Source organism: Herpailurus yagouaroundi, unplaced genomic scaffold (genome assembly GCF_014898765.1).
Source record: "Herpailurus yagouaroundi ecotype Mexico unplaced genomic scaffold, PumYag 139, whole genome shotgun sequence".
NCBI lineage: Eukaryota > Metazoa > Chordata > Mammalia > Carnivora > Felidae > Herpailurus > Herpailurus yagouaroundi.
Window position 1 is genome coordinate 58,414,444 of NW_024412394.1, and position 23,383 is coordinate 58,437,826.

At 40.3% G+C, this 23,383-nt stretch overlaps 2 protein-coding genes across 7 annotated transcripts in view; one reads left to right on the forward strand and one right to left on the reverse strand.

Moving 5' to 3' along the window:
- The window catches only part of USP45 (ubiquitin specific peptidase 45), an 85,215-nt gene extending 76,481 nt beyond the window's left edge, over positions 1 to 8,734 (reverse strand). For 3 of the 6 annotated variants that reach the window (XM_040474243.1, XM_040474245.1, XM_040474246.1), the window contains exons 1-2: positions 7,936 to 8,401; positions 4,129 to 4,238 (exon numbers count right to left, since the gene is read on the reverse strand). In XM_040474243.1, the coding sequence (XP_040330177.1) occupies positions 4,129 to 4,228 (100 nt within the window). In that variant the 5' untranslated portion in view covers positions 4,229 to 4,238; positions 7,936 to 8,401. Of the gene's footprint in view, positions 1 to 4,128; positions 4,239 to 7,935; positions 8,402 to 8,652 lie in introns of those variants that run through there. The other 3 variants (XM_040474240.1, XM_040474241.1, XM_040474242.1) reach the window with 3 other exon arrangements.
- Positions 8,735 to 9,251: 517 nt separating this feature from the next.
- LOC121030071 (thiosulfate sulfurtransferase/rhodanese-like domain-containing protein 3) lies at positions 9,252 to 21,713 on the forward strand. The gene is made up of 5 exons (XM_040474615.1): positions 9,252 to 9,255; positions 12,677 to 12,892; positions 20,668 to 20,841; positions 20,951 to 21,110; positions 21,395 to 21,713. The coding sequence occupies exons 1-5, from the start codon at positions 9,252 to 9,254 to the stop codon at positions 21,465 to 21,467; spliced, it is 627 nt and encodes a 208-aa protein (XP_040330549.1). The 3' UTR covers positions 21,468 to 21,713.
- The last annotated feature ends 1,670 nt before the right edge of the window (positions 21,714 to 23,383 follow it).

A 23,383-nucleotide genomic window follows, 5' to 3' on the forward strand; every position in this document is an offset into this window, starting at 1 on the left:
ACGGTTTGTGAGTTCGAGCCCTGCATCGGGCTATGTGCTGACAGCTCACAGCCTGGAGCCTACTTTGGATTCTGTGTCTCCCTCTCTCTCTGCCCCTCCCCCTCTCACACTCTGTCTCTCCATCTCTCAAAAATAAATAAATGTTACAGCGCCTGGGTGGTTCAGTCGGTTGAGCATCCGACTTCGGCTCAGGTCATGATCTCATGGTCTGTGAGTTCGAGCCCTGCATCGGACTCTATGCTGACTGTTCAGAGCCTGGAGCCTGCTTTGGATTCTGTGTGCCCCTCTCTCTCTGTCCCTCCCCCACTCATGCTCTGTCTCTCTCTCTCTATCAAAAATAAACATTAAAAAAATTTTTTTAATAAATAAATGTTAAAAAAATAAAGTAAAATTAGGCCAAAAGTAAAAAGTTTAATAAATAAAGGAGATAATTTGCTGAGCAGCTGTGTTAATAAGGATTTTGAATATATTTTCTTCTCATTAAGATACACACATAAAATCTTTCCACAGAGCCTACCTCTGCTCTGATGCTATTTTCATCCCTGTTGGGAGAAAGGAGAGAGAGAAGAACAAACAATGGAATCATTTACAGGTACAAGAATTGTCCTTAATGAATTTTTTAAAAATTTTTTTTTAACGTTTATTTATTTTTGAGACAGATAGAGACAGAGAATGAACAGGGGAGGGGCAGAGAGAGAGGGAGACACAGAATCTGAAACAGGCTCCAGGCTCTGAGCAGTCAGCACAGAGCCCGACGCGGGGCTCGAACCCACGGACCGTGAGATCATGACCTGAGCCGAAGTCGTACGCTTAACCGACCAAGCCACCCAGGCGCCCCTTAATGAATATTTTCAAATAGCAAATGACTTTGCATAGCCCTTAATTATCCTTTATGACAGAGTCCCACTGTGTGCACCGTGAGGAGACAAATGGCCAAAATGACCTAGTATGTTTTTATTTCTTCAGATAACCATAGTCTTCTCGCAAGGACACAATGACACTTCCATTTCTCCAACTTCAACTATTCCAAACACCAAAACTACAACTATCTGCCAAAACCAAACAATGAAGGAAAGACTGAGTAACTTGAAGAGGGAAACAGGAGTATGTGCATTTCCACTTTCTCCACTTCCCTTCCTAAACGCCCAGCACTCCTTGCCCCTATTAGTTAACTCGAGAGAGGCTAAGCGTTAGTCCCATTCATCCTGAAGGCTAAGAATGTGACTCCTGACAAGTGATTTGTTGTAAAATATAATTTACTTTCAGCAAAAGTAATGTGTAAATCTGATAAAAGATTAAGCCTTCTCATTGTACACCAAGAGCAAGTTACAAGAATAGACACAAAAGGAGTAACTCTGAAGTCCTGTATTTGAAAAGGACACATGCCATTAACGAAAGGGGTGCTCTGGGGAAGACTGACAGATGACCACACAAGAACAGGACCTGGACAGGGTTTACCAAATACCACTGCTTTGAGTTTTTATATTTTAAAATTCTAAGTGGAAAAATCATTCCATACACTTTCTATATCATCTCTGGGGTGGCATCTGGCCAGGGGACAACTTAACTAGTCTCTGATTCTATAAATCAGACTTATAAAACTGAAATTGTTAATGAATTCAGAGATAAGTAAATTCATTATAAAAAGGTTCCAGGCCTCTAAATGAATTCTATTAGCTTTTAAATGCCTCAACCATAGGTACTTTTTATAAAGAAATCTGAAAGTTCAGTTTTTCTACAAGACTAACCAGTGATTAAACAGTATTTATAGGGGCATCTGGTGGCTCAGTCAGAGAAGCAGCCAGCTCTTGATTTCCACTCAGGTCATAATCTCATGGTCATGGCTCTGCACGGACAGCATGGAGCCTGCTTTGGATTCTCTCCCTCTCTCTCTGTCCTCCTCCCACTCATACTCACCCTCTCTTTCTCTCTCAAAATAAATAAACATTTAATAAATAAGTAAATAGTATTCATAATCTCTTGTGGGGGGAACATAAAAATTTTTTTTTCTGTGCTAATAAGGAGATTTCCTCAGTTTTCTGTAATTTAATTATACAATTGTCTAAATTTGATTTGCCAAACAAGTCCTCTAGGGATTCCTGAGGAAAATCTACAAATGTATTGAAGTCTATCATTGTTCCACATTAACAAATCAGAAACAACAAGTAAAATCTCCATGTTTTTCATCTTAAGTATTAATAAAAACTCCACAAGGAGGTCTTCCAGTTTGTAAATGATGGTCTAAAATCAACATTTTCCCATTCTCTTCCCAGAACCACCCAAGGTCAACAAGAACACGAAACAAAAAAACCAAGTTCATTTTCAGAAAAACCAGGAGACAACTGAGGCCCAGAAATCCCAAATAGGAGTGTATACAGAAGGAAGCAGAGAGAACACTGCAGCTGTAGACTTCACAGAGAACGATGTGTGCTTCACAGACAAGAACAAAACCGAAATCTCTGTGCTGCAACCACACTGGCAGGAGCTCCCCTGTATCCAGTTTTGTTTTGAGAAGCAAAAGGTGGCAACGTCTCATTCACTAAGTGAGAAACAAAAGAACAAGCCATGTTTGCCAGAAATAGTCTTCTCTCTAAGGCAAGGGAGAAGGGATATTTTGGATTCTGAAATAACCCAGGGCGGCATAATCCTGTTGGGTGGGAAGAAGGTTCAATGTGCTCAGACTCAAAACTACAGTTGGTCTCGACAGTGCTTTGGCCTTCCTTCTTACACGAATATTCCAAAACTAAATGGCCCAAGAAAAGTGACCCTACTTCAAAGAATGAAAGAAATGAGAAATCAAAGCCACGAATTCTATGCCAATATAATAAAAAGGAAAAACAAGTGGCACAGAAACAATTGCCATGAAATAAAAATACAAAACAAAAGCAAAATGCTCTAGCACAAGGTGGCAAAACAGTAGGAAGTGACCAGCAGGGTTCAGGAAAGAAATGGAAGAAAAAAAAATAAACCACAAAAATGACGGCAAAAGTAAAAAGGGCATAAGGTGAAACAGACACTGCAGAAAACACTGTAAAGATAAACATGAAAACAGCAAGCAAAATGAAAAGGAAACAGGAGTTTTAGAAGATTTGAGGAAAAAGAAACTAGAAGACAGGCAAGGAAGAGTTAACATAAGAATACTCAAAATCCCTGAAAAAAAATCATATCCACAGAATAAAACAAATGCTTAAAGATATAATTTAGTCTTCCCTCAATATAGCAATCTAGCTGTCCTCAAACACTTTCCAAGTTAAAACCACGTAAACAGGAAATAAAAGGGGTGTCTGGGGGGCTCAGTCAGATGAGCGTCTGACTTTGGCTCAGGTCATGATCTCACAGCTCGTGAGTTTGAGCCCCGCATCGGGCTCTGTGCTGACAGCTCAGAGCCTGGAGCCTGCTTCAGATTCTGTGTCTCCCTCTCTCTGCCCTCCCCTGCTTGCACTCTGTCTCTCTCTCTCTCTCTCCCAAAAGTAAATAAACATTAAAAAAAAAAAAAGAAAGAAAAAAAATTTTAAACAACTTTTTAAATGGAGAGCTGAACTAGTAAGAAAGTATGAATCCTCAGAGGCCAAAACGGAGGTCATGAAGCTGAAGAGAAAACCAAGTCCAAGGCGAGCAACTCCCAGAGACGCCTCCCGGCCTTGAAGGCTTGGTTTTAACAGGCCATGAAAAACGGGAAACAAAAAGATGCCAATTCTAGGTTACTTTATAAACTAAACAAAAATGTCAATAAAAATATCAACAGGATGTTCTGGAACTAGACAAGCTGATTTTAAAGTTCATGTAGAAAATAGTGAAAATAGGGACCCCTGGGGGGCTCAGTCAGTTAAGCGTCTGGCTTCGGCTCAGGTCATGATCTCACGACTCTTGAGTTTGAGCCCTGTGTCGGGCTCTGTGCTGACAGCTCGGTGCCTGGAGCCTGCTTCGCATTCTGTGTCTCCCTCCCTCTCTCTGCTCCTGCCCCACTCATGCTCTGCCTCTCAGTCTCTCAAAAATAAATACATGTTAAAAAAAAATTTTTTTTTTAAAAGAAAGAAAATAGTGAAAATAAAGGGCAAAGGATTTAATTAAAAACAAATATGGTTATTTTCCGCAACACTATTAAGGATGCCAGATATCACAATTTACCAGCAATGTCGTCTGAAGAGTCTTCATCACGAGGTATAGCAGGCCTTTTACTTCTTTTTGCTTTCTCGGGTAAAGCTTTGGAAGGTTCTTTCACCCGCATCTGTTAGTTACTGAAAAGATGGGGGGGGGGATGAACATACTTTAATCCTCAAAATGAAAATTTTAGCTACTGTACCTTATGTATATTAAAACTGAAATGACTTCTATTTTAGTTGGGCCTAGGAAATCAACAGAGGGAGAAGAAAACATCAGGTGAAACCAAAGAAATCTTTATTAAACCCATATACAAATGCACATGACATTTGACTTTTACCAACTACTCCCTGGAAAAATGATGCTCAGGTGAATGAAAAAACTAAAGTTCTGATCAAGGAAATAAGTGCTGCTTCTAGACCATGTGCTCCCCTTGCCATTTTCCCATCCCACTAGCTAGGAAATAGTAAAAGCTGGAAAAGCACAGACCAGGGATGGAAACCATGTGCCAGCCCTACCTGCACTATATGACCTAGCACTGAAGTGAGAGAGAAATAAATTGTTTAACGCTACTGCATTTTTTTCTCCACTTTTTTATCACGAAAAAATTTACACTTCCACAAAAGTTAAAAGAACAATATAACAAGCACCCATATATTTACTATCTAGATTCCACCCGGAGAACATTTTGCCATATTTGTTTTATCTAAACATCAGCGTGTATAGAGAGAGACATATATACACGTATGTGGTATGTTGGTTTCTGCTCAACTATTTTAAAGGAAGTCGCAAAGAACATGTCTCTTTTAAGAACATTTTTCCATATAATCTCATCATCATCACATCTAAGAAAATGAACCTATTCTGATATTCCACCATATTCTAACCTCTTCAGCTGAAGCATCTTCCATACTGTTGTTTTTTTTTAAATCAATCAATATTCAGTCAAGATTTGCACTCTGTATTGGTTCTGTCCTGTTGATTGTTAGTATCTTTTAATCTACAACTGTTCTTCCCATCTTATACTTTCCTAAACACTAGCTTTTTTAAGAGATCAGGGCAGTGCATATGAGCCACCTTAAAGATGTTGTTAAAATGAGGATTTCGGTTCAACAAGTCTGGTACAGGACCTGAGGTTTTGCCTAACAAACTCTCAGTTGGAAGGATTGCTGGGAGTCCATTGCTACACTTTCAATAGCAACATCGTATAAAGTACCACACTGAATTTGTCTCTTCATGGTGTCACTTACCTCTGTCCCTTACATTTCTTAAAACCCCAAAGTTAATTCTAAAAATTTTAGATAAAAAGAAGCATTTTTTAAAACCACTGTACTTGGAGTCTCTGTTAAAGTAGCTTAGCCTAAATGCTACGTAATATCTGTTCCATGGCTAAGCTATACTGTAATTTTCATAACTGTTTCCTTGCTTTTATTGATCAAGGTGGAAGACTCTTTCAACTCAATAATAAATTCTGAATCTTGATTCAGTTCTACCATATTCCACAAAAGGGAGTTTTGGGGTTTACCATTTTAAGAGCCATTTCTTCAACTCCAGGGGTCATCACTCTTGAAATGAGTTGCAACAAATCATGGCCTTCAGGGTTGGAGATCTACAAAGCCTCTGAGTTCCCTGACCATTTCTTTTCTTTTTCTTCCAACTAGTCTCCACACCCAACATGGGGCTTCATGATCGTGAGTTGAAGAGTCAGATGCTCTACTGACAGAGCAAGCCAGGAATCCCGACCATTTCATTTCTGACTGCCTTTTCCCTCCAAACTTCCTCATCCACTTACCCCTACAGTTCCACCTTGCAAAATCACTAATTCAGGTATTCCCTTCCCTAATCACAACTGAAGTTCCTCCAGCTTGCCTGATCAGCCACTCCTTATTCACTTTTAATGCGCAGGTTGACAAGAGGCTGCCTCTTGTCACTTCCATGATCACTACAGCAAGGCACAGAGATGGGGAAGTGGCAAATGGAGTGCTGGCTCTTAAAGCTTCAGAGAGGGGCACCTGGGTGGCTGGACCGGTGGGTTAAACATCTGACTTCAGCTCAGGTCATGATCTCATGGCTCATGAGTTTGAGCCCCGCGTAGGGCTCCGTGCTGGTAGCTCAGAGCCTGAAGCCTGCTTCAGATTGTGTCTCCCTTTCTCTCTCTGCCCCTCCCCCACTTGTGCTGTCTCTGTCTCTCTCTCTCTCTCTCTCTCTCTCAAAAATAAATAAACATTAAAAAAAAAAAAAAGCTTCACTGGGAAATGACATATGTCGCATCTGGTCATATTTTACCAGCACAAGCAAGTCATAGGGCCACGTTTAACTTCAAGTAGACATGGGGCATATGGGGGTGGGAGGTGGACGTGTACAAAGAGTGCAACCTTACTTACCATGTACATAGGAAGAACAAAGTATGAAAGCACAGCCTTAAGGACTACCGTATCACTCCTCTAACACAAATTCAAACCTAAATGAACCCAATTAACTACTTTCTCCACGTCTCCATCCAAACAGGCTGGAGAAAATCTTGTAAGAAAGCAGACTGGGTTGCTAAATTCATAACACAGTCTCAATCTCAAATGGATTAAGACATGCCATTAACCACTACACTTTCCGGAAAACTTACTTACCTACTCCTCACACAGTCATCTGAAACCTTTCTCACTCTCCCAAACCTCTCACTCCTCCATCTACTTACTTCTCAAAATAGTATCTAGTCTTCTACTTAACTGAGGGGGAAAAAAAGACAATCAGATGGCAAATCTGAACTTTCCACCCCCAAGCCTACAGTTACCTCCAAATATTTCAACTTGATGTCCTCAAAATATAGGCATAAGTAATAGAATCTAGGAAAAATGGCCATGAGAGACTTGTCACACCTTTTCCCCAACTGCACAGATAAACTCTAGATAGGCAATGGCACATAATGCTGGCAGAACAACAAAAAAATCAGGTGTTTGACCTATAATCTGCAAAAGGTCTGTAAAAGACACTCAAACCTGGCAAGTAAAGTTCCAGTGATTTTTCTGACATATGGAATATATCTAAACAAAATTACTTCTGGACAGCAACCCACTATTTAGCAATCACTTATCTGGATAGCTTTCCTTTTCAGTCCCCTTTAAGGCAAAAAGAAATAAAATTAAAGTTCAATTACTAGACCTTCAAGTTCTTTCTACCACCAATATTGGATCTGGGGAGTTCCAAGCCCACCCTCACATTTGGGGATTCACTTGAAGGACTCACAGGACTCAGCATGTAGTTGTACTCATAACTAATTTTTATTACAGCAATGTCGTATGGACTACAGCCTGGATCGTAATGCAAAAAGACACAAGTGAAGTTTGCAGGAATCCACGTGCAGGCTTATGTTCTCTCCCTCCCCGAAAGGGTCAAACAGAGCACTCTTTACCCCAAAAAGGAAAATCTAGCAATGTCTGTGCAATGTTTCTGTCAGGGAACCCATAACAGACTCACAGGCCAGGGGGGTTTTATGGGGGCTGGTAACTCTAGCTTAACTACATAGTTCTCTCCCAGATGCCAAACAAGTTGTAGCCTTGCAAAGCGGACCTTTCTAACGATAGCAGCCTCAGGGCCGGTGTGTTAACTCTTTTCAGCACAAATAAGCTCTGGCCATTTTTCTCACGTGGTTTCTCAAACAAAACTTTTCAGTTTGCAACTTCAGTATTACTCTAACATCTGTCTTTTCTCTGCTGTACGCTGTGCAACTAAGTTATTTAGAGATGTCTGCATTTTTTTTATAAAAAGATGCTATACAAACAAAAGCCCATATTCTCAAAGAAAAAACAAGAGAAAAAGAAAAAAATCATTTTTCCCTACCCTTGGACTCTCTCTCGGGCAGTTGTTTTCAGCGTGGGAAGGACACACTGTCCTTTTAGTTATCAGGCTCCAAAACATGAACAGCACGTGCATACTTTTGCTGTGCATCAGGCTCGGCTCTAAGCACTTCAAAGATGCTATCACACTTGATTCTCAACAATCACCTTTTGAGAGAGGTTACTATTACTTCCCTCATTTTACCCTTGAGGAAACAGACACACAGAAGTTAAGTGACTTGCAGAGGTCCGGGAGCCAGCGAATGGTGGAGACTCGGACCCCAGCAGCTCGTCTCCAGGGCTCCTAATACTCTGCGATGCTTCCAAAACCCCGCGGTGAGCCTTGCTTCCTCCGGTTCCTACCCAAAGCATCCCAACTTTCTCAAGACAAAACGCGTAGTGAGGCGAGAGCGCGGGAGGGAGGCGGGAAAAGGGTGTCGGGCCGAGCCTCGGTCGCGATCCCGCGGAGACGCGGGCCCCTCCCCGCGGCCCCCCTACCGCCCAAACCACCCCGGCTCCTCCAGCCGCCGCCCAGCCGGGCCGCACTCACGCGGCCCTCGGCGACCGCCTGGAACCCCCCCCCCGCCCCGGGATCGCGAAGTGGGGAGGGGTGGAGGCGCAGGATGCCTCTCTCCCAGGCCCGTCCTGCCACAAGAGGCTGGAGGCGAGGAAGCGACGACCGAGATACTGCGGCAACCCCAGAGCCGCAGTACGGACTCACCACGCCGGGCCGAGACGCCGCGTCTACAACCTCAAGAGACTGCGCCTGCGCAGCCGACCTCCCCGCCGGCAGGGGCGTGGCCTCGTGCGTCCGCCCCACAGCCGGGCGGGTTCCAGGCCGCGCTTCTGGCGGTCGGGCATCGGGAGTGGGGCGTGGACAGGGCGGGGTCGGCTCGCGTCGCGCCTGCGTTCTCTAAGTCTGCAGAGTGCTACAGGCCAGGCTAATCTTAGAATAATAGCAACTGGCTCCTTGTTGCGTCCCGAGTGTCCGGGAGTGCGCCCCTCAGGCCTTCCCCGAGTCGGGGACTTAGGTCCCACTTGTTGCTGAGGGCCTAACGGGATAACCTCCGACTTCCCTCCATCACCCTCTTCTGTACGATAAAGTCACATCTAACATTTGTCATATATTACCTTGCATTTTTTCATTATTTTTGGCTTACCTGTCGTTACTTACTACACAGAAATTTTCTTGACCTACACCTATACTTCTTCGAAGCTCGATTATCCGTTAAAGTGGTCTGGACGTTGCATCTGTTTAGTTAAAAGTAGTTGGTTTGAAAATATTTTGTCCGAATGATAATGCAAACATCAACACTAGTTATGGGTAAGCTCTACAAGCTTTGTAATCTCCCACAACTCTTCAGCCAGGAGACAGGTGTGGCCTTAGGGATAGAACCTTGGATTAAGTGTCAAAGATACCAGAGATAAGCCGAAAAATTTTTGATTTTCCCTTAAAAACTCTCATTCATTTCTTACGAAATAGCATTATTTCTATGTAAAGAACTTGGCAAGGAAAGTTACTAGATGTTTTACATTGTATGTATGGAAACCTCTCATTCAACAAATATAACTATAAATCTGCTGGTTACTGTGCTAGGTATAGGTATACGTAATCATGTTTTGGAATAGGGGGAAAATATTCTTTAGGGAATATTTGCTTTAGAGAAAAAAAATATTCCTCAAGTAAGAATAGGTCATATTGTGGTGTAATTGTGAAGTCAAAATTGTCTACACTCAAACATTTTTATTTATTTTAACTTCATATTTAAAACAGAACATGGAGAGGGGCGCCTGGGTGGCTCAGTCGGTTAAGCCTTCCGACTTCGGCTCAGGTCACGATCTCGCGGTCCGCGAGTTCGAGCCCCGCGTCGGGCTCTGGGCTGATAGCTCAGAGCCTGGAGCCTGCTTCCGATCCTATGTTTCCCTCTCTCTCTGCCCCTCCCCCGTTCATGCTGTGTCTCTCTCTGTCTCAAAAATAAATAAACGTTAAAAAAAATTAAAAAAAAAATACAACATGGAGGAAAAAAAGATATGCAAACTTGAGCAAATCTAATTTCCATATCACACTGCAGTAAATGGGATTTTTAAAAATGTATCATATACTGGAATCCAATTTACAGTTTAAAAGGGGGGGGCTGAGTTAGAACAAGAAATTTAGGAATTACGCAAACACTATGTAATTTTTCTCGGAAATGACAAAATTCCAAAGCTATCTTGATTTCTAACAGTCTATGTTCTATTTTGCAACTTGATTTTTTTCACTTGACAGTATGTCTTGGGCATAACCCCACATTAGCCTCATTCTTTTGACTACTTGCTAACAACTCCCGTGAATGGATGTGTCATTTTATCCCCAGATTCCTGTTAATGTACCTTTATCTTTGCCTACTTGTGCAAATATCTTCAGTAAACTGTTAGCAGTGGAAATGCTGAGTCAACAGATACTCATTTTAAGTTTTGATAGAAACTCTTTCCAAAAAAAGTTGCATGAAAAACAATACATTTCCTAATTCTTCATTTGATTTGTCAAATATGTGGAGGCTTGATGTGGACTTAGAAAGAAATGGGGGAAATCCCCTCCTTTCCAAATGCCTTTCACTTGCATTATGCCAAGAAATAAAATGAGTTGAGAATTAATGATTCATATCAACTCAGCAGAACCAACTATTTTTTTCTCCCTTTCATCCCACTTTAAGCCTTCCTAACTCTGAAAGAAGAGCTTGGACACTTGTCCAAGGAATAATGATCAAGACTCTTTTGACAAGACTTTTTGCTGTAAGAACTCTTAAATAAACTAAATTTGGCACTGTGCTGGTATTGGAGGAGCTATTCATCTTTTCAGAAAAAAAAAATCCTGCAGAAAAATATTTCTCAAATAATTAGTCATAAACATTGGAAAAAGAATTGTTTAGTAATATGTGCTCTTGCAAAAGCATAAATCAAATTAGATGTGATTTATTGAAACCAAGTACATTGTTTCATTGTTTCCATACCTGTGTTCACACTACCTTTGGTTTATGAAGTATTCAGGACAGCTTAGGAATGTCATGGGGAGTGGGTGAATCTATGATATATAATGACATCTTAGTTCAAAGTTAATCCACAATATAGATTATATAGAAACTATGTCTAAACTCCAAATGATTTGGAAAAACATAATTGTATGTGATGGCACTGGTGTAGAAATTTGAAGTGCTTTTATTAATTATTAAATTATTGAAACTGAATAATTTTAAAGTGCTTAATGAAATTATTCTTAGATACTTTAGTAATACTATTTAGAAATTAATTTTTTAATTTTCCATTGTAAATTAATTTGCAGTTAAGTATAGCTTTCATTATGTTTGGGAACCAAATTGAGAATAAATTAAAAATGAGGTAATGAACCAAGTTGACAATAAATTTAAAAACACGGTCATAATAGGGGCCCCTGGGTGGCTCAGTAGGTTAAGCGTCTGACTTTGGCTCCGATCATCATCTCACAGTTCATGAGTTTGAGCCCCACATCCAGCTCTGTGCTGACAGCTCGGAGCCTGGAACCTGCTTCAGATTCTATGTCTCCCTCTCTCTCTGCCCCTCCCCTGCTCACCCTCTCTCTCTCAAAAATGAATAAATATTTAAAAAAATTTTTTTAAACACAGTGATGATAAATTCTATGTGGGAAGATGCATAACACCCCCTGCCCCCAAAGATGTTCTAGTTCCTAGAACCTGTGATCATGTTACCTCACAAGGCAAGAGGACTTTGCAAATGTGATTAAATTGAGGATCTTGAGATAGGGAAATTATCCTGGATCATCTGAGTAGCCCCAAAATCATCACAAACGTCTTTTAAAAAAGAGTAAGAGGAAGAGTAGTGGATGTGACAACACAAGCAGAGTCAGAGTTAGAGATTTGAAGATGCTAACCAGCTGGCTTTGAAGACGGGGAAGGGGACCACTAGCCCAGGAATGCATGCAGCTTCTAGTGGATGAAAAAGGCAAGAAAAGAAATTCTCCCCAAGAGCCTTTGGAAGCAACACAGGTTTGTGGACACCTCAGTTTTAGCCAAGTAAGAGTACTGACATACAGAACTGTACACAAATTTATATTGTTTGAAGCCGGTAAATTTGTGGTAATTCGTTACAGTGGCAACTGAAAACACATATTACATATTAGTTGGACCTACCTCTGGCAAAGCTATCGTCAAATACAAATATCAAAGTTGTAGAGGAAAGATGACAGCATGCGATTATTTTAATATTGACATCAGTTGAACCGGCTATTGGATTTAAGAGCAATTCCTAGGAAGGCATCCATGTAGTTTACTTTAAATTAATCTGCAAGAATCCGGATATAAAGTAAGTTGGAAATTTTTACTTTAAATCTTTAAATTTTATCTTTGGTGTATTTTCTACTTTCCACTTTTAAACGTTGTCTCTCCTTTAAAAAAAATAATAATCAAGGGACGCCTGGGTGGCTCAGTCGGTTAAACCTCCGACTTGGGCTCAGGTCATGATCTCACGGCTTGGGTGAGCTCTGTGCTGACAGCTCAGAGCCTGGAACCTGCTTGGGATTCTGTGTCTCCCTCTCTCTCTCTCTCTCTCTCTCTGCCCCTCCTCTGCTCACAGTTGCTCTCTCTCTCTCTCAAAAATAAATAAACATTTTAAAAAGGTTTAAAAAATAAAAATAAAAAATAATCATCAAAACAAACAAACAAAAAAAAGCCCAGCTCTCAGTTTCTTAAGTTAGGGCCCGGTTCCCTCAGCGATCACTTCCCGTGGCTCTCCTCGGCTCGGCCAGCGCCCGGCGGAGGGGGGCGCTCAAGAGCCCGGCGCGGTCGCCGGGAGGATCAGTAGGGGAGAAGCCGGAGGAGGAAGTGATCAGGAGCCCGGTGGGCGCGAGCGGGAGATGGTGCTGCCGGGGCCGCTGCTCGGGAGTGCACGCCGTGCGATCCTCGGGTCGGCGCAGTCTGTGCTCTGGGGTGAGCTCTGTGGTCCATGGGGAAAGGGACAGCGCCTAACCTCGGGCCCCGGGGGAGGAATGGCATTGGTGGGGGTGTTCGCTTCTTGAAGGAAGCACCCCCTGCTAGTTCTCGTTCCTTCAGATTCCGGGCTACTTGGGTCTGGGGCTGCTCTTGGGGGACGCAGGGAGGGAGGTCAGCGTTACTCCAGGAAGCTTGCGTGGGGAGGCATTTTGGAAGATACTGGTGTTTGAGCAATGAAGGTCAGTGCGCGGCTCAGAGGAGCGAGCGAGGCCCGCTTCTGCCCCAGACAAACTAACCACGAGCCCAGCTTTGCGAGTTACACTTGTTACCCACTAGAAGCCGCGCCCATTGCTTGAATTAGAACGCGTTAGAGCCATTAAGGTACCACCAGGACAGAACAAGCCGGAGAAACGAAGGTGGTTATGGAGGTGTTGGGTGTACTCCTCAAAGCCGACTTCCTGTCCTTAAGCACAAACTTTTATTTGTGGACACAGCTACGGAGACTGTGGCATAACCCTGTGTCCCCAGTTCTCCCTCCCAGTTATTCCACTTTAACTGTTGGTATGTCCTCAGTAGCTTAAAATGTGCTTTTCTATGCAAATGTTTTATTTATTGAGCACCTACTAAGGCAGGCCTCCTGCGGGGGATATCGCCTCTTCAGTTCACTTCATTTTGTGGAGAGACAGACACAAGTAAACACCATATACAACCCGGTGAGACTGCAACGGCAAAAGCAAGGATTCTACCCGAGTTGGAGAAGGTGTTACAGAAAAGGTGCCTTTTCGTCTAAAATTGTAGTAATACATAATTATATTCTCATTGTTTTCAAACAGACACAGCACCATGTAAGTTCTTCTTTGTGCACCCTCCCATATTCCATTCTCCTCTACAAGTGAGGCTTGGTACACATCCTTCTAAACACTTTCCTGTAAGCCTACATAAATGTACACCTAAAAATACGACATACGTAATACACAGGTGTTGCTCTTTTTTAATTTATGTCCCAGAACTCCTCTTCCTGCAATCTCACTCCCCAGGAATAGTTTAGTATTTTCTTCCAGATGCTTTTCTGGACATTTATAAAACACAAGTATGTTATATGTATACAGATGTCAAAGGGGGAAGCTTTTTCATTTAACAGTATGGACATCTAAGTCACCGTTTCCTTGTAAGTGCTGCATGATAGGCTTCATAATTTAACCATTTCCTGAATGAACATTTAGGTTTCTTCCGATTTCAGGATGTGTTTCTAATCTTCCTTCCTTTTTTTTTTTTTGTTGTTGTTGTTGTTGTTGTTTAATGTTTATTTATTTTGAGAGAGAGGAAGAGAGAGGCTCTGCACTGACAGGGCTCTGTCCCACGAATTCTGAGATCATGACCTGAGCCAAAATCAAAAGTGGGATGCTTAACCAACTGAGCCACCCAGGTGTCCCGTGTTTCTAATCTTTCAACCAAGACTTTCCCAAGAGAATGCTGTCAATCCTTGTCTTCTTAATGATTTGAGGCTGCTAATATGAGTGCTTGTCACTTAATCAGTGACCCCCATTACACTGAAAATGACTTTTGTCTCCTACGTTTCCATGAGATCAAAAACTTGCTGGCTACCTTTATTCTCTGAAGCCATCCCCTCCAGTATTATTCTGCTGGTTTTATTGTTCTTTTCTTCCTTTTTGCTTCTGTTTAGACTCAGGTTTGAAGCAGGATCCCAAATGGGACCTACTAAGTCATGTGTACTGCCACTGAGTACTGGGCTAACACACCTTTGTGGTGGGTGGCACAAAGTGAGTGAACTTTCACCTACGCAGTCTTGCCCTATCTATTCCCAGGGTGCTGACCTCTGGAAGATTCTAAGTAGCTTTCTTGGTAATAGCCAGGTTGCATAAACGCCTTTACTTGGTATCCTAGTCCTTGGGCTACAAGGAACAACAGAAAACACGGAGATGCCCTAGTTAATACGAATCAGCTGCCAGCAGCAGATGTCTTAAATAAGGAGGGAGTTTGAGGAAGATGACAGCTGAGAGGACTTGGCTCGCTGGCCTATTTAAGGGGGAAGTACTGTGATAGAGGAGTAAAAGGTTGAAAAGACAAGTACTTTAAGAAGCTGAGGGGCGCCTGGGTGGCGCAGTCGGTTGAGCGTCCGACTTCAGCCAGGTCATGATCTCGCGGTCTGTGGGTTCGAGCCCCGCGTCAGGCTCTGGGCTGATGGCTCAGAGCCTGGAGCCTGTTTCCAATCCTGTGTCTCCCTCTCTCTCTGCCCCTCCCCCGTTCATGCTCTGTCTCTCTCTGTCCCAAAAATAAATAAAAAACGTTGAAAAAAAAATTAAAAAAAAAAAGCTGAAAGTCAGTACCTAGGGTGTTCCCTTTTCCTGTTAAAATCACTTCATGAAATAAAATGCATTGCCTTACCAGAAATTTCCATTGTACCATTTTACTCAGTAGGATGGTTGTTCACTTGCTTTCAGCATTTTGCTGTGAGTGGTTCAAAAAACTGAAAATATTTATTAAAGTGATTATATTAGAAGTTATAAAATGTTCACACTAAATCCAAATACCTATTTGAAAAGGAAGCACACCAGATGTTCTTCCTAATGTTTTCTCTCTGAAGTAACAATCATCATTTCTTTCTTGGTTGCATGTTGTCTGTATTGTCCATTGCACAGTCCCTAGAAAAAATTGTCAATATTCAACAGATATTGACATTGGTTTTCTAAGGTGTCAAATCCAGAAGAATATAGGTGAACTAGGGAATTTATTTTATGGCTGTGGCAAGAATGAATTGCTATTATTATGATTGTTATCATTATTAAGCAAAAGCTCTTATGTTTCCTTCTTTTTTTAAAGTTTATTTATTTATTAGAGAGAACAAATGGGGGAGGGGCAGAGAGAGGGAGAGACAGAGTCCCAAGCAGGCTCTTTGCTTGAACCCATGAACCATGATGAGAGATCATGGCCTGAGCCAAGATTGAGTCAGATGCTTAACCAACTGAGCCACCTAGGTTCCCCTTTTATGTTTCAAATAGTTATATTTTTCACATCAAAACTTTATTTATTTGGAATTATAAAAAGACTGCCAAACTTAATTAGAAAGTAAGGGGTAATCATAGACTTTTTTTTTTTTTTTTTTTTTGGCAGGGGTGGGGGATACAGAGAGAGAAAGAGAGAGAGAGAAGTAGGGAGAGAATCCCAAGTACTGTCCACACAGAGCCTGATTTAGGGCTCAATCCCACAAACTATGAGATCATGACCTGAGCTGAAATGAAGAGCCAGACACTTAACTGACTAAGCAGCCAGGCGCCCCAGTGGTAGACTGTTTCTTTTCTTTCTTTGTTTTTGTTTTTTTAAATGTTTGTTTAGTTTTAAGAGAGAGACAGAGCACAAGCAGGGAAGAGGCAGAGAGAGAGGGAGACACAGAATCCAAAGCAGACTCCAGGCTCTGAGCTGTCAGCACAGAGCCCGATGCAGGGCTCAAACCCACATACTGAAAGATCACGATCTGAGCCAAAGTCAGATACTTAACCAACTGAGCCACCTAGGTGCCCCAGTGGTAGACTCTTTCTAAGTGAAATTTATTATTTTAAAGTATAACATATAGTATACAACCATGCTACACTATAACATAGAAAAGGTAAATTTATGAAAAAAAATTATGAATTTATAAATTTAGAACCCAAGTCATGGATATGATTTCTTTTTTTTAAATGTTTATTTATTAAAGTTTATTTATTTTGAGAGAGACAGCAGAGTGGGGGGGGGGGGGGTGCAGAGAAAGAGGTAGAGAGAAGAGAGAGTCCCCAAGCGGGCTCCACTCTGTTAGTGCAGAGCTCGATGTGGGGCTGAACTCATGAAACTGTGAGATCATGACCTGAGCTGACCACTTAACCGAATGAGCCACCCAGATGCCCCTATGTATATTTTTTCTATGTATAATTTCTTTATTTTATTAAAAACATTTTTTTAATGTTTATTTTTGAGAAACAGAGTGTGAGTGGGAGAGAGGCAGAGAGAGAGGGAGACACAGAATCTGAAGCAGGCTCCAGGCTCTGAGCTGTCAGCACAGACAGCCCGACACGGGGCTCAAACTCTCAAACTGAGAGATCATGACCTGAGCCGAAGTCAGACACTTAACCAGTTGAGCCACCCAGGCACTCCTATATATAATTTATTTAACCATATGATTAAATCACATTAAGCTAATTGAAATTAAATAATTTAATGAATAATTCTAGAATTTAGAGATGTAAAGAAATAACTAAATTTCTTAAGCTTTTTATTTGGAAAAAAAAAAAAAAAGCTCATTCCTATAGGTTTCTCCTTACTAAAAAGACCTGACAATTGTATTATAAAAACTAACTTCTAAACATGTATACAGTATGAATTAGACCATTCTGAATGTTACTAGATCCTCAGTTGGTATAGTGTAATATGATGTGATTTTAAATATTTTTAGGGCATCATATTTCAAACTGAAATTTGGGTTGGCAGGTTGATTTTTTTTTTTTTTTTTGAGCTGTAAGCGTTTGAAAAACAGCAGATGCAGAGAGAGGCTTTCTCTGAACTCCCCTTACCTGTCTTTAGACAGATGCTTCAAAAGGAACTCAATTGTCGTAAGTCCTCTCCCCAGGAGTTTCATCAACCAGGGAAGATTGACTCATCACAGGAAAGGAGACTAGAACTCAAAAGCACACCCAGGCAAGCATTATCACAAACTGTCTTACCTCCAATCTATTCTTCTAAGGGTCCATTCATCTTCCCTAAAAATCATTTACTTCCCCCTAAGAGGCCTACATTCCCTCTCCCTTTTCCCTATTAAGATGAGAATTCTTATTTTTTAATTAAAAAAATAATTTTTTAAATGTTTACCTTTTTTTACCTGCACCCATTTCTCTCTCCACCGCCCCCCCCCCCCCCCAAGCATTCCCTGCCTCAGGCGACCACCAATCTGTTCTCTGTATCTATGAGCTTGGGTTTTGAGGGTTTTTTGTTTCCACGTATGAGATCACATGGTATTTGTTTATCTTTCACTGTCTGACTTAGTGTGTATCCTCAAGGTCCATCCATGTTGTCTCAAATGGCAAGAGTTCATTCTTTTCTATGGCTGAATAATATTCCTGTGGGGGGGGGGGGGTATGTGTGTGCACGCGCGCCACAGTTTCTTTATTCATTTATCCATCAGTGGACACTTAGGTTGTTTCTATAGTTTGGCTTTTGGAAATAATGCTGTAGTGAACATGGGGTGCAGATATCTTTACAAGGTAGCATCTTCATTTTCTTCAGATAAATACCCAGAAGTGGAATTGCTGGATCATATAGTAGCTCTATTTTTTATTTTTCTGAGGAAAGTCCATACTCTTTTCCAATTGACATTCCCACCAACAGTGCACAAGGGTTCCCTTTTCTCCACATCCTCTCCAACACTTATTTCTTGTCTTTTGATAATAGCCATTCTAACAGGAGTGAGGTGATATCTCATTATGGTTTCAATTTGCATTTCCCTGATGATTAATGATGTTGAGCATCTTTTCATGTGTCTGTTGGCCATCTGTATGCCTTCCCTGGAAGAATGTTCAGATCTTCTATTCATTGTGTTTTTGTATATCATATATCGAACTATAGTATAAATTCATATGTATATAATGTGTTTCTATTAGTACTTCTAAGATATTACTTTTTAGGTTGAAATTTAAATTTACATATAAGAAATAAGGGAATAGCCTGCTTAAAATTTCTTCCTGATGTCTAGCTAGTTGCTGTACGTATTTATTGAATAAAATTTCCCCGTTAATCTGAAATATCACTGTTACCAAATACTGAATTCTTACAGATGGTATACTGTATGTCTCCTTCAAGACTTAGACCTTTAAACCTTTTCCTATGCCAGTGTATACTATCGAAACCAATTTTGGGGCACCTGGGTAGCTCAGTCGGTTAAGCATCTGACTTCGGCTCAGGTCATGATCTCACGGTTTGTTGGGCTCTGTGCTGACAGCTCAGAGCCTGGAGCCTGCTTTGAATTTTGTGTCTCCTCCTCTCTCTGCCCCTCCCCTGCTCACAATCATTCTCTCTCTCTCTCTCTCTCAAAAATAAATAATAAAATATGTAATTTATATATCTTTATAATATATTCAATGTTTAAAACAACATTTGAAGCATTATTATTTACCTTTCTTATAAGTGGTCATTTTGTTGTGTAAAATGATTATTAAAATTTTGTTTTTATTTAGTGAAAAAATCTTTTGGGTTTTCTTTCATGTTTAAAGAAAACCAGTTTGGAACTATAGAAAAGTTGCAAAAGTAAAACAGAGTTCCCTTCATTCTTCAACTTCCCCTAATGTAAGCATCTTACGTGATACGATTATTGAAATCAGGAAAGGAATACTGACATAATACTATTAACTAATCCACAGACCTTATTTCACCAGTTTTGGGGCACCTGGATGGCTCAGTCCAACTCTTGATTTTGACTCAGGTAAAAAACTAACAGTTTGTGGGTTTGAGCCCCACATTGGGCTCCATGCTGATAGTGCAGAGCCTACTTGGATTCTCCCTCTCGCTCTCCCTCTGCCCCTCTCAACTCACATTCTCTCTCACTCTCTCAAAATAAATAAATTTTAAATTTCACCAGTTTCCCCACCGAGGCCTTTTGTAGTCCAGATCCAGTCCAGAATTCTACATTGTATTACATTGTCATGACTCCTTAGTTGGCTTCAGTTGGCTGACAGTTCCCCCACTCTTTGTTTTCATAACTTTGATACTTTTTAAGAGTACTAGTTACTTTGTAGATTGAATTTGTCTGAGATGGTCTTCTGATTTGATTCAGGGTGTGCATTTTTGGCAAAAATACTAAGGAAGTGATGTTGTGCTGTTCTTCGAGCAACCTTAGAGACTGCATGCTGTCGATATTTATCACTAATGATCTTTGAATAATTGGTTAAAGTGGCATCTTTTAGGTGTCTCCTTTTGTAATTAGTATCTCCTGGAGGAGATACTATCCTGTTTCTCATACTTTCACCCCCTAACTCTAGCATCTATCAATGCCTCTTGCTGAAATAACTACTGGGGTGTTAACCTAATGGTGACTTTCTCTGTCATTCATTCTACATTTATCAATTGAAATAATCCCGTCTCCCCAATTATTTATTCAATTATATACTTATATCACTATGGACCCATAGATTTATTTTATGAGTTATTACTCAGTACCATATTATGTTACCAATTATTTTTTGTTTTTATTTAAGTAATCTTTACACCCAACATGGGGCTTGAACAAGAGTCACGTGCTTTTCTGAGCCAGCCAGACACCCTATCAATTATTTAACAGAAACAGTGCCTTTAAGTACTTACAAGTGTAATTTCAAATGTAACGTCCCCACATCTAACATATGGCTTGTTATTTTCACTTGTAAGGGGAAATTAAATTTTTCTTCACATTGTATTTTTGGATTATGGTTGACTTACAAACTATTTGCACACTTCTGTTACCAAATGCTGAATGTGTATTTACAAGCTCTACCTAATTAAGGGCTTGGAGAGAGTAGAATGTGGAGCTGGCACAAGGCCAGCCATTAAGCATGGAGGGCAAGAGGGTATGGCTACATCCTGTGGCTCCATCAGGCTGTGTGCAAAATACACTGAACGCAAAATTCAGCGAAGGAGAAACATCAACCATAGTTGGCTGACTGGAACCAGGGGGAAAATTTCCTTTGAACTGCTCTCCAGGTATTAATAGCAACGTTACTTTGAAGGTGCCTAAATTATTTTATTCTTTCCAGGTTTGAAGTCAATAAAAGGAAGCTGCCACAATTTTTGTACTGCGGTTTTCAAAGATGTCACTTACAAGGAACTTAAAAGTCTCTTGAATTCCAGACAAATTACGTTAATTGATGTTAGAGAGAGATGGGAAATTGTTGAGTATGGGAAAATTCCCGGGTCTGTCAATATACCATGTAAGTGACCTGTTGATACCATGTAAGTTGATTCATTACAAAAGTATATGTAGATTCGGTAATTTACTGTATCTAAAATTTAACTGAAATTCTTAACATTTTCTTCCAGTGGATGAGGTAGATGAAGCTCTACAGATGAACCCAAAAGACTTCAAAGAGAAGTACAATGAAGTAAAACCATCCAAATCTGACAGCCTAGTGTTTTCTTGTTTAGCCGGAGTGAGAAGCAAGAAGGCTGTGGACACAGCAGTATCTCTGGGCTTTAACAGGTACATAGATGGAGTATAAAAATGTATTCAAGAATGTGTATTGCGATGTTTCATATGTATGACGTTTTTACTGGTCTACTGAAAAAATTTTTATAATCACTGTGTTAGTAGTAGCAGGATAGTGAATAAGAACCTCTGCATTTTCATCCTACTCAGAAGTCTTTTAAATAGTTTTAAAGTCTAGAGTAGTCCTTGTATCTCTAAATCTCTAAAGTTCGTATCGACTTTGTGTTTATAAAGCAGGAGAAAATGTTTACAGCATTAACTTTGCTATGTGTTTTCAGTGTTCAACATTATGCTGGAGGATGGAAGGAATGGGTGACTTATGAATTTTCAGAAAAGAAAAAAGGAAATTGAATTCTGGAATACAAGCTGGCTCTTTCCTTTTGTACATGCAGCACAGGATAGTAGAATGAACAAAATAATAATCGAGTCCTGGCATCACTGGTTAATGGGAAGGGGATTTTGTGTAAGTCAATTCTGTGTTGAATCTTTTTCTTAACTGTAAACTGTAAATTGAGAATGCCTTGCCTATTTCCTTGAGGATTGAAATAATGTATGTAACTTGCCATAGAAATAGAAGGGTTGGATTCTAAAAAAAAAAAAAAAAAAAAAAAAAAAAGTTTATTTATGAGAGAGGGAGAGAGACCAGAGCATGAGCAGGGGGAGGGGTTGCAGAGAGAGAGGGAGACATACAATCTGAAGCAGGCTCCAGGCTCTGAGCTGTCAGCACAGAGCCTGACGTGGGGCTCAAACCCACGAGCTGTGAGATCATGACCTGAGCTGAAGTCAGACGCTTAACTGACTGAGCCACCCAGGTGCCCCTGGTATCCTAGAAATTAATTTGTAAATAGTTTAGTGAACTAGTTTAGTTTACTATAGTACAATAGTACTCTCAAAGCCCAAGTTACTTGTCGTACTTAATCATAATGTAGGACCATTTGTGTTAGCATGGCTTCTATTCATTAAAGAGTCTATGAGCTAGACAAGTTTTTTTTTTATGATTATAACATATTTTAGTTTGTAAATTTTCCCATTTTAGAAAATTCATAAAATTGTCTTAATATGATATACAAAATTTCTGATAGATAAACCTTTCACTCATGATGAATAGTTACTGAATATTGAATAATATAAAGCAGCTAGTAAGCATTTCTTGAACACCTTTTCTTGGTTGAGACCCTATGCTAAATATTCCAAATGCTAAAAAGATAATAAAATAGATGCGATTCTTCTCTGAAGATGTTGGATTTCTAGCAGAGGTCTATAAAAGTAAAAACAAACAAACAGACTTTGTCTTAAAACACCAAGAATCTGAGCTCTAGAAAAGTAGGTGAAATATGAATAATGAAAATACATTAACACCCCCCAAAGACTTATGGCAATGTTGTAACCAGTATGGTAGCAATATAACTTGCAACTTAAATTAATTAATATGACCTATAAAAATAGAAATCATAGCGATTGCTTCTGTAGAGGGAAGATTAACTGGAAAAAGCAAGGAGGGAAATTTCTAGGGTGATGGAAACGATTTATATCTTGATTGATGTGTTGGTACATAGAGTAATACATTTATCAAAACTCATTGAACACTTGAAAACATACATTTTCTGTAATTATATCTCAATTAAAAATAATGAAAATATGAAAAAAATTTAAATGTAAATAACTGTTACTAGCATGAATATATGCCTTTGGAATGTCAACTCCTATGTTTGTTAGTGCACTAGTGGTAAAACAACTTTGTGCTTTCTTCCATCTGTGCCTCTTCAGACCCAAATATGTTCAGTCTCATTTATGTAGTCATTGAGGTCATGTAAGGCCTAGGAAGCAACTATAAGGACTTGGTTTGATATTATTAAGCCATTGGAAAATTTGGGGTAGGAATGATGTGACCACCTCGAACTTCTATTTCTGATAATGTCCGTCTATTTCTAGCAGGAGCTAGAAGAGGTGGAAAATAAACACACACACAGGCACGTTCCAATATTGGTTCATCCTCTATAGCTTTCCTTTTCCCTGGAGTATAGCTCTTCAAAGCCTCACTGCTTTAGTAGTTCCTTCATGCCTTTAAACAAATCTTATTTATTGATCTATATAAACAAATATTACTAGGACAAACATAAGAAGGTGGGAAGATTTGAAGAGAGAGAGAATCTCTCGGAGAGAAGGGAAACTGCCGTTGAACTACTGGGCCCATCCAGGAATAAGAACCTGGGTAAAGACCCTGGGTAAATACACCAGATGTTTAGTTGGAACCCCTGGGAAACTAT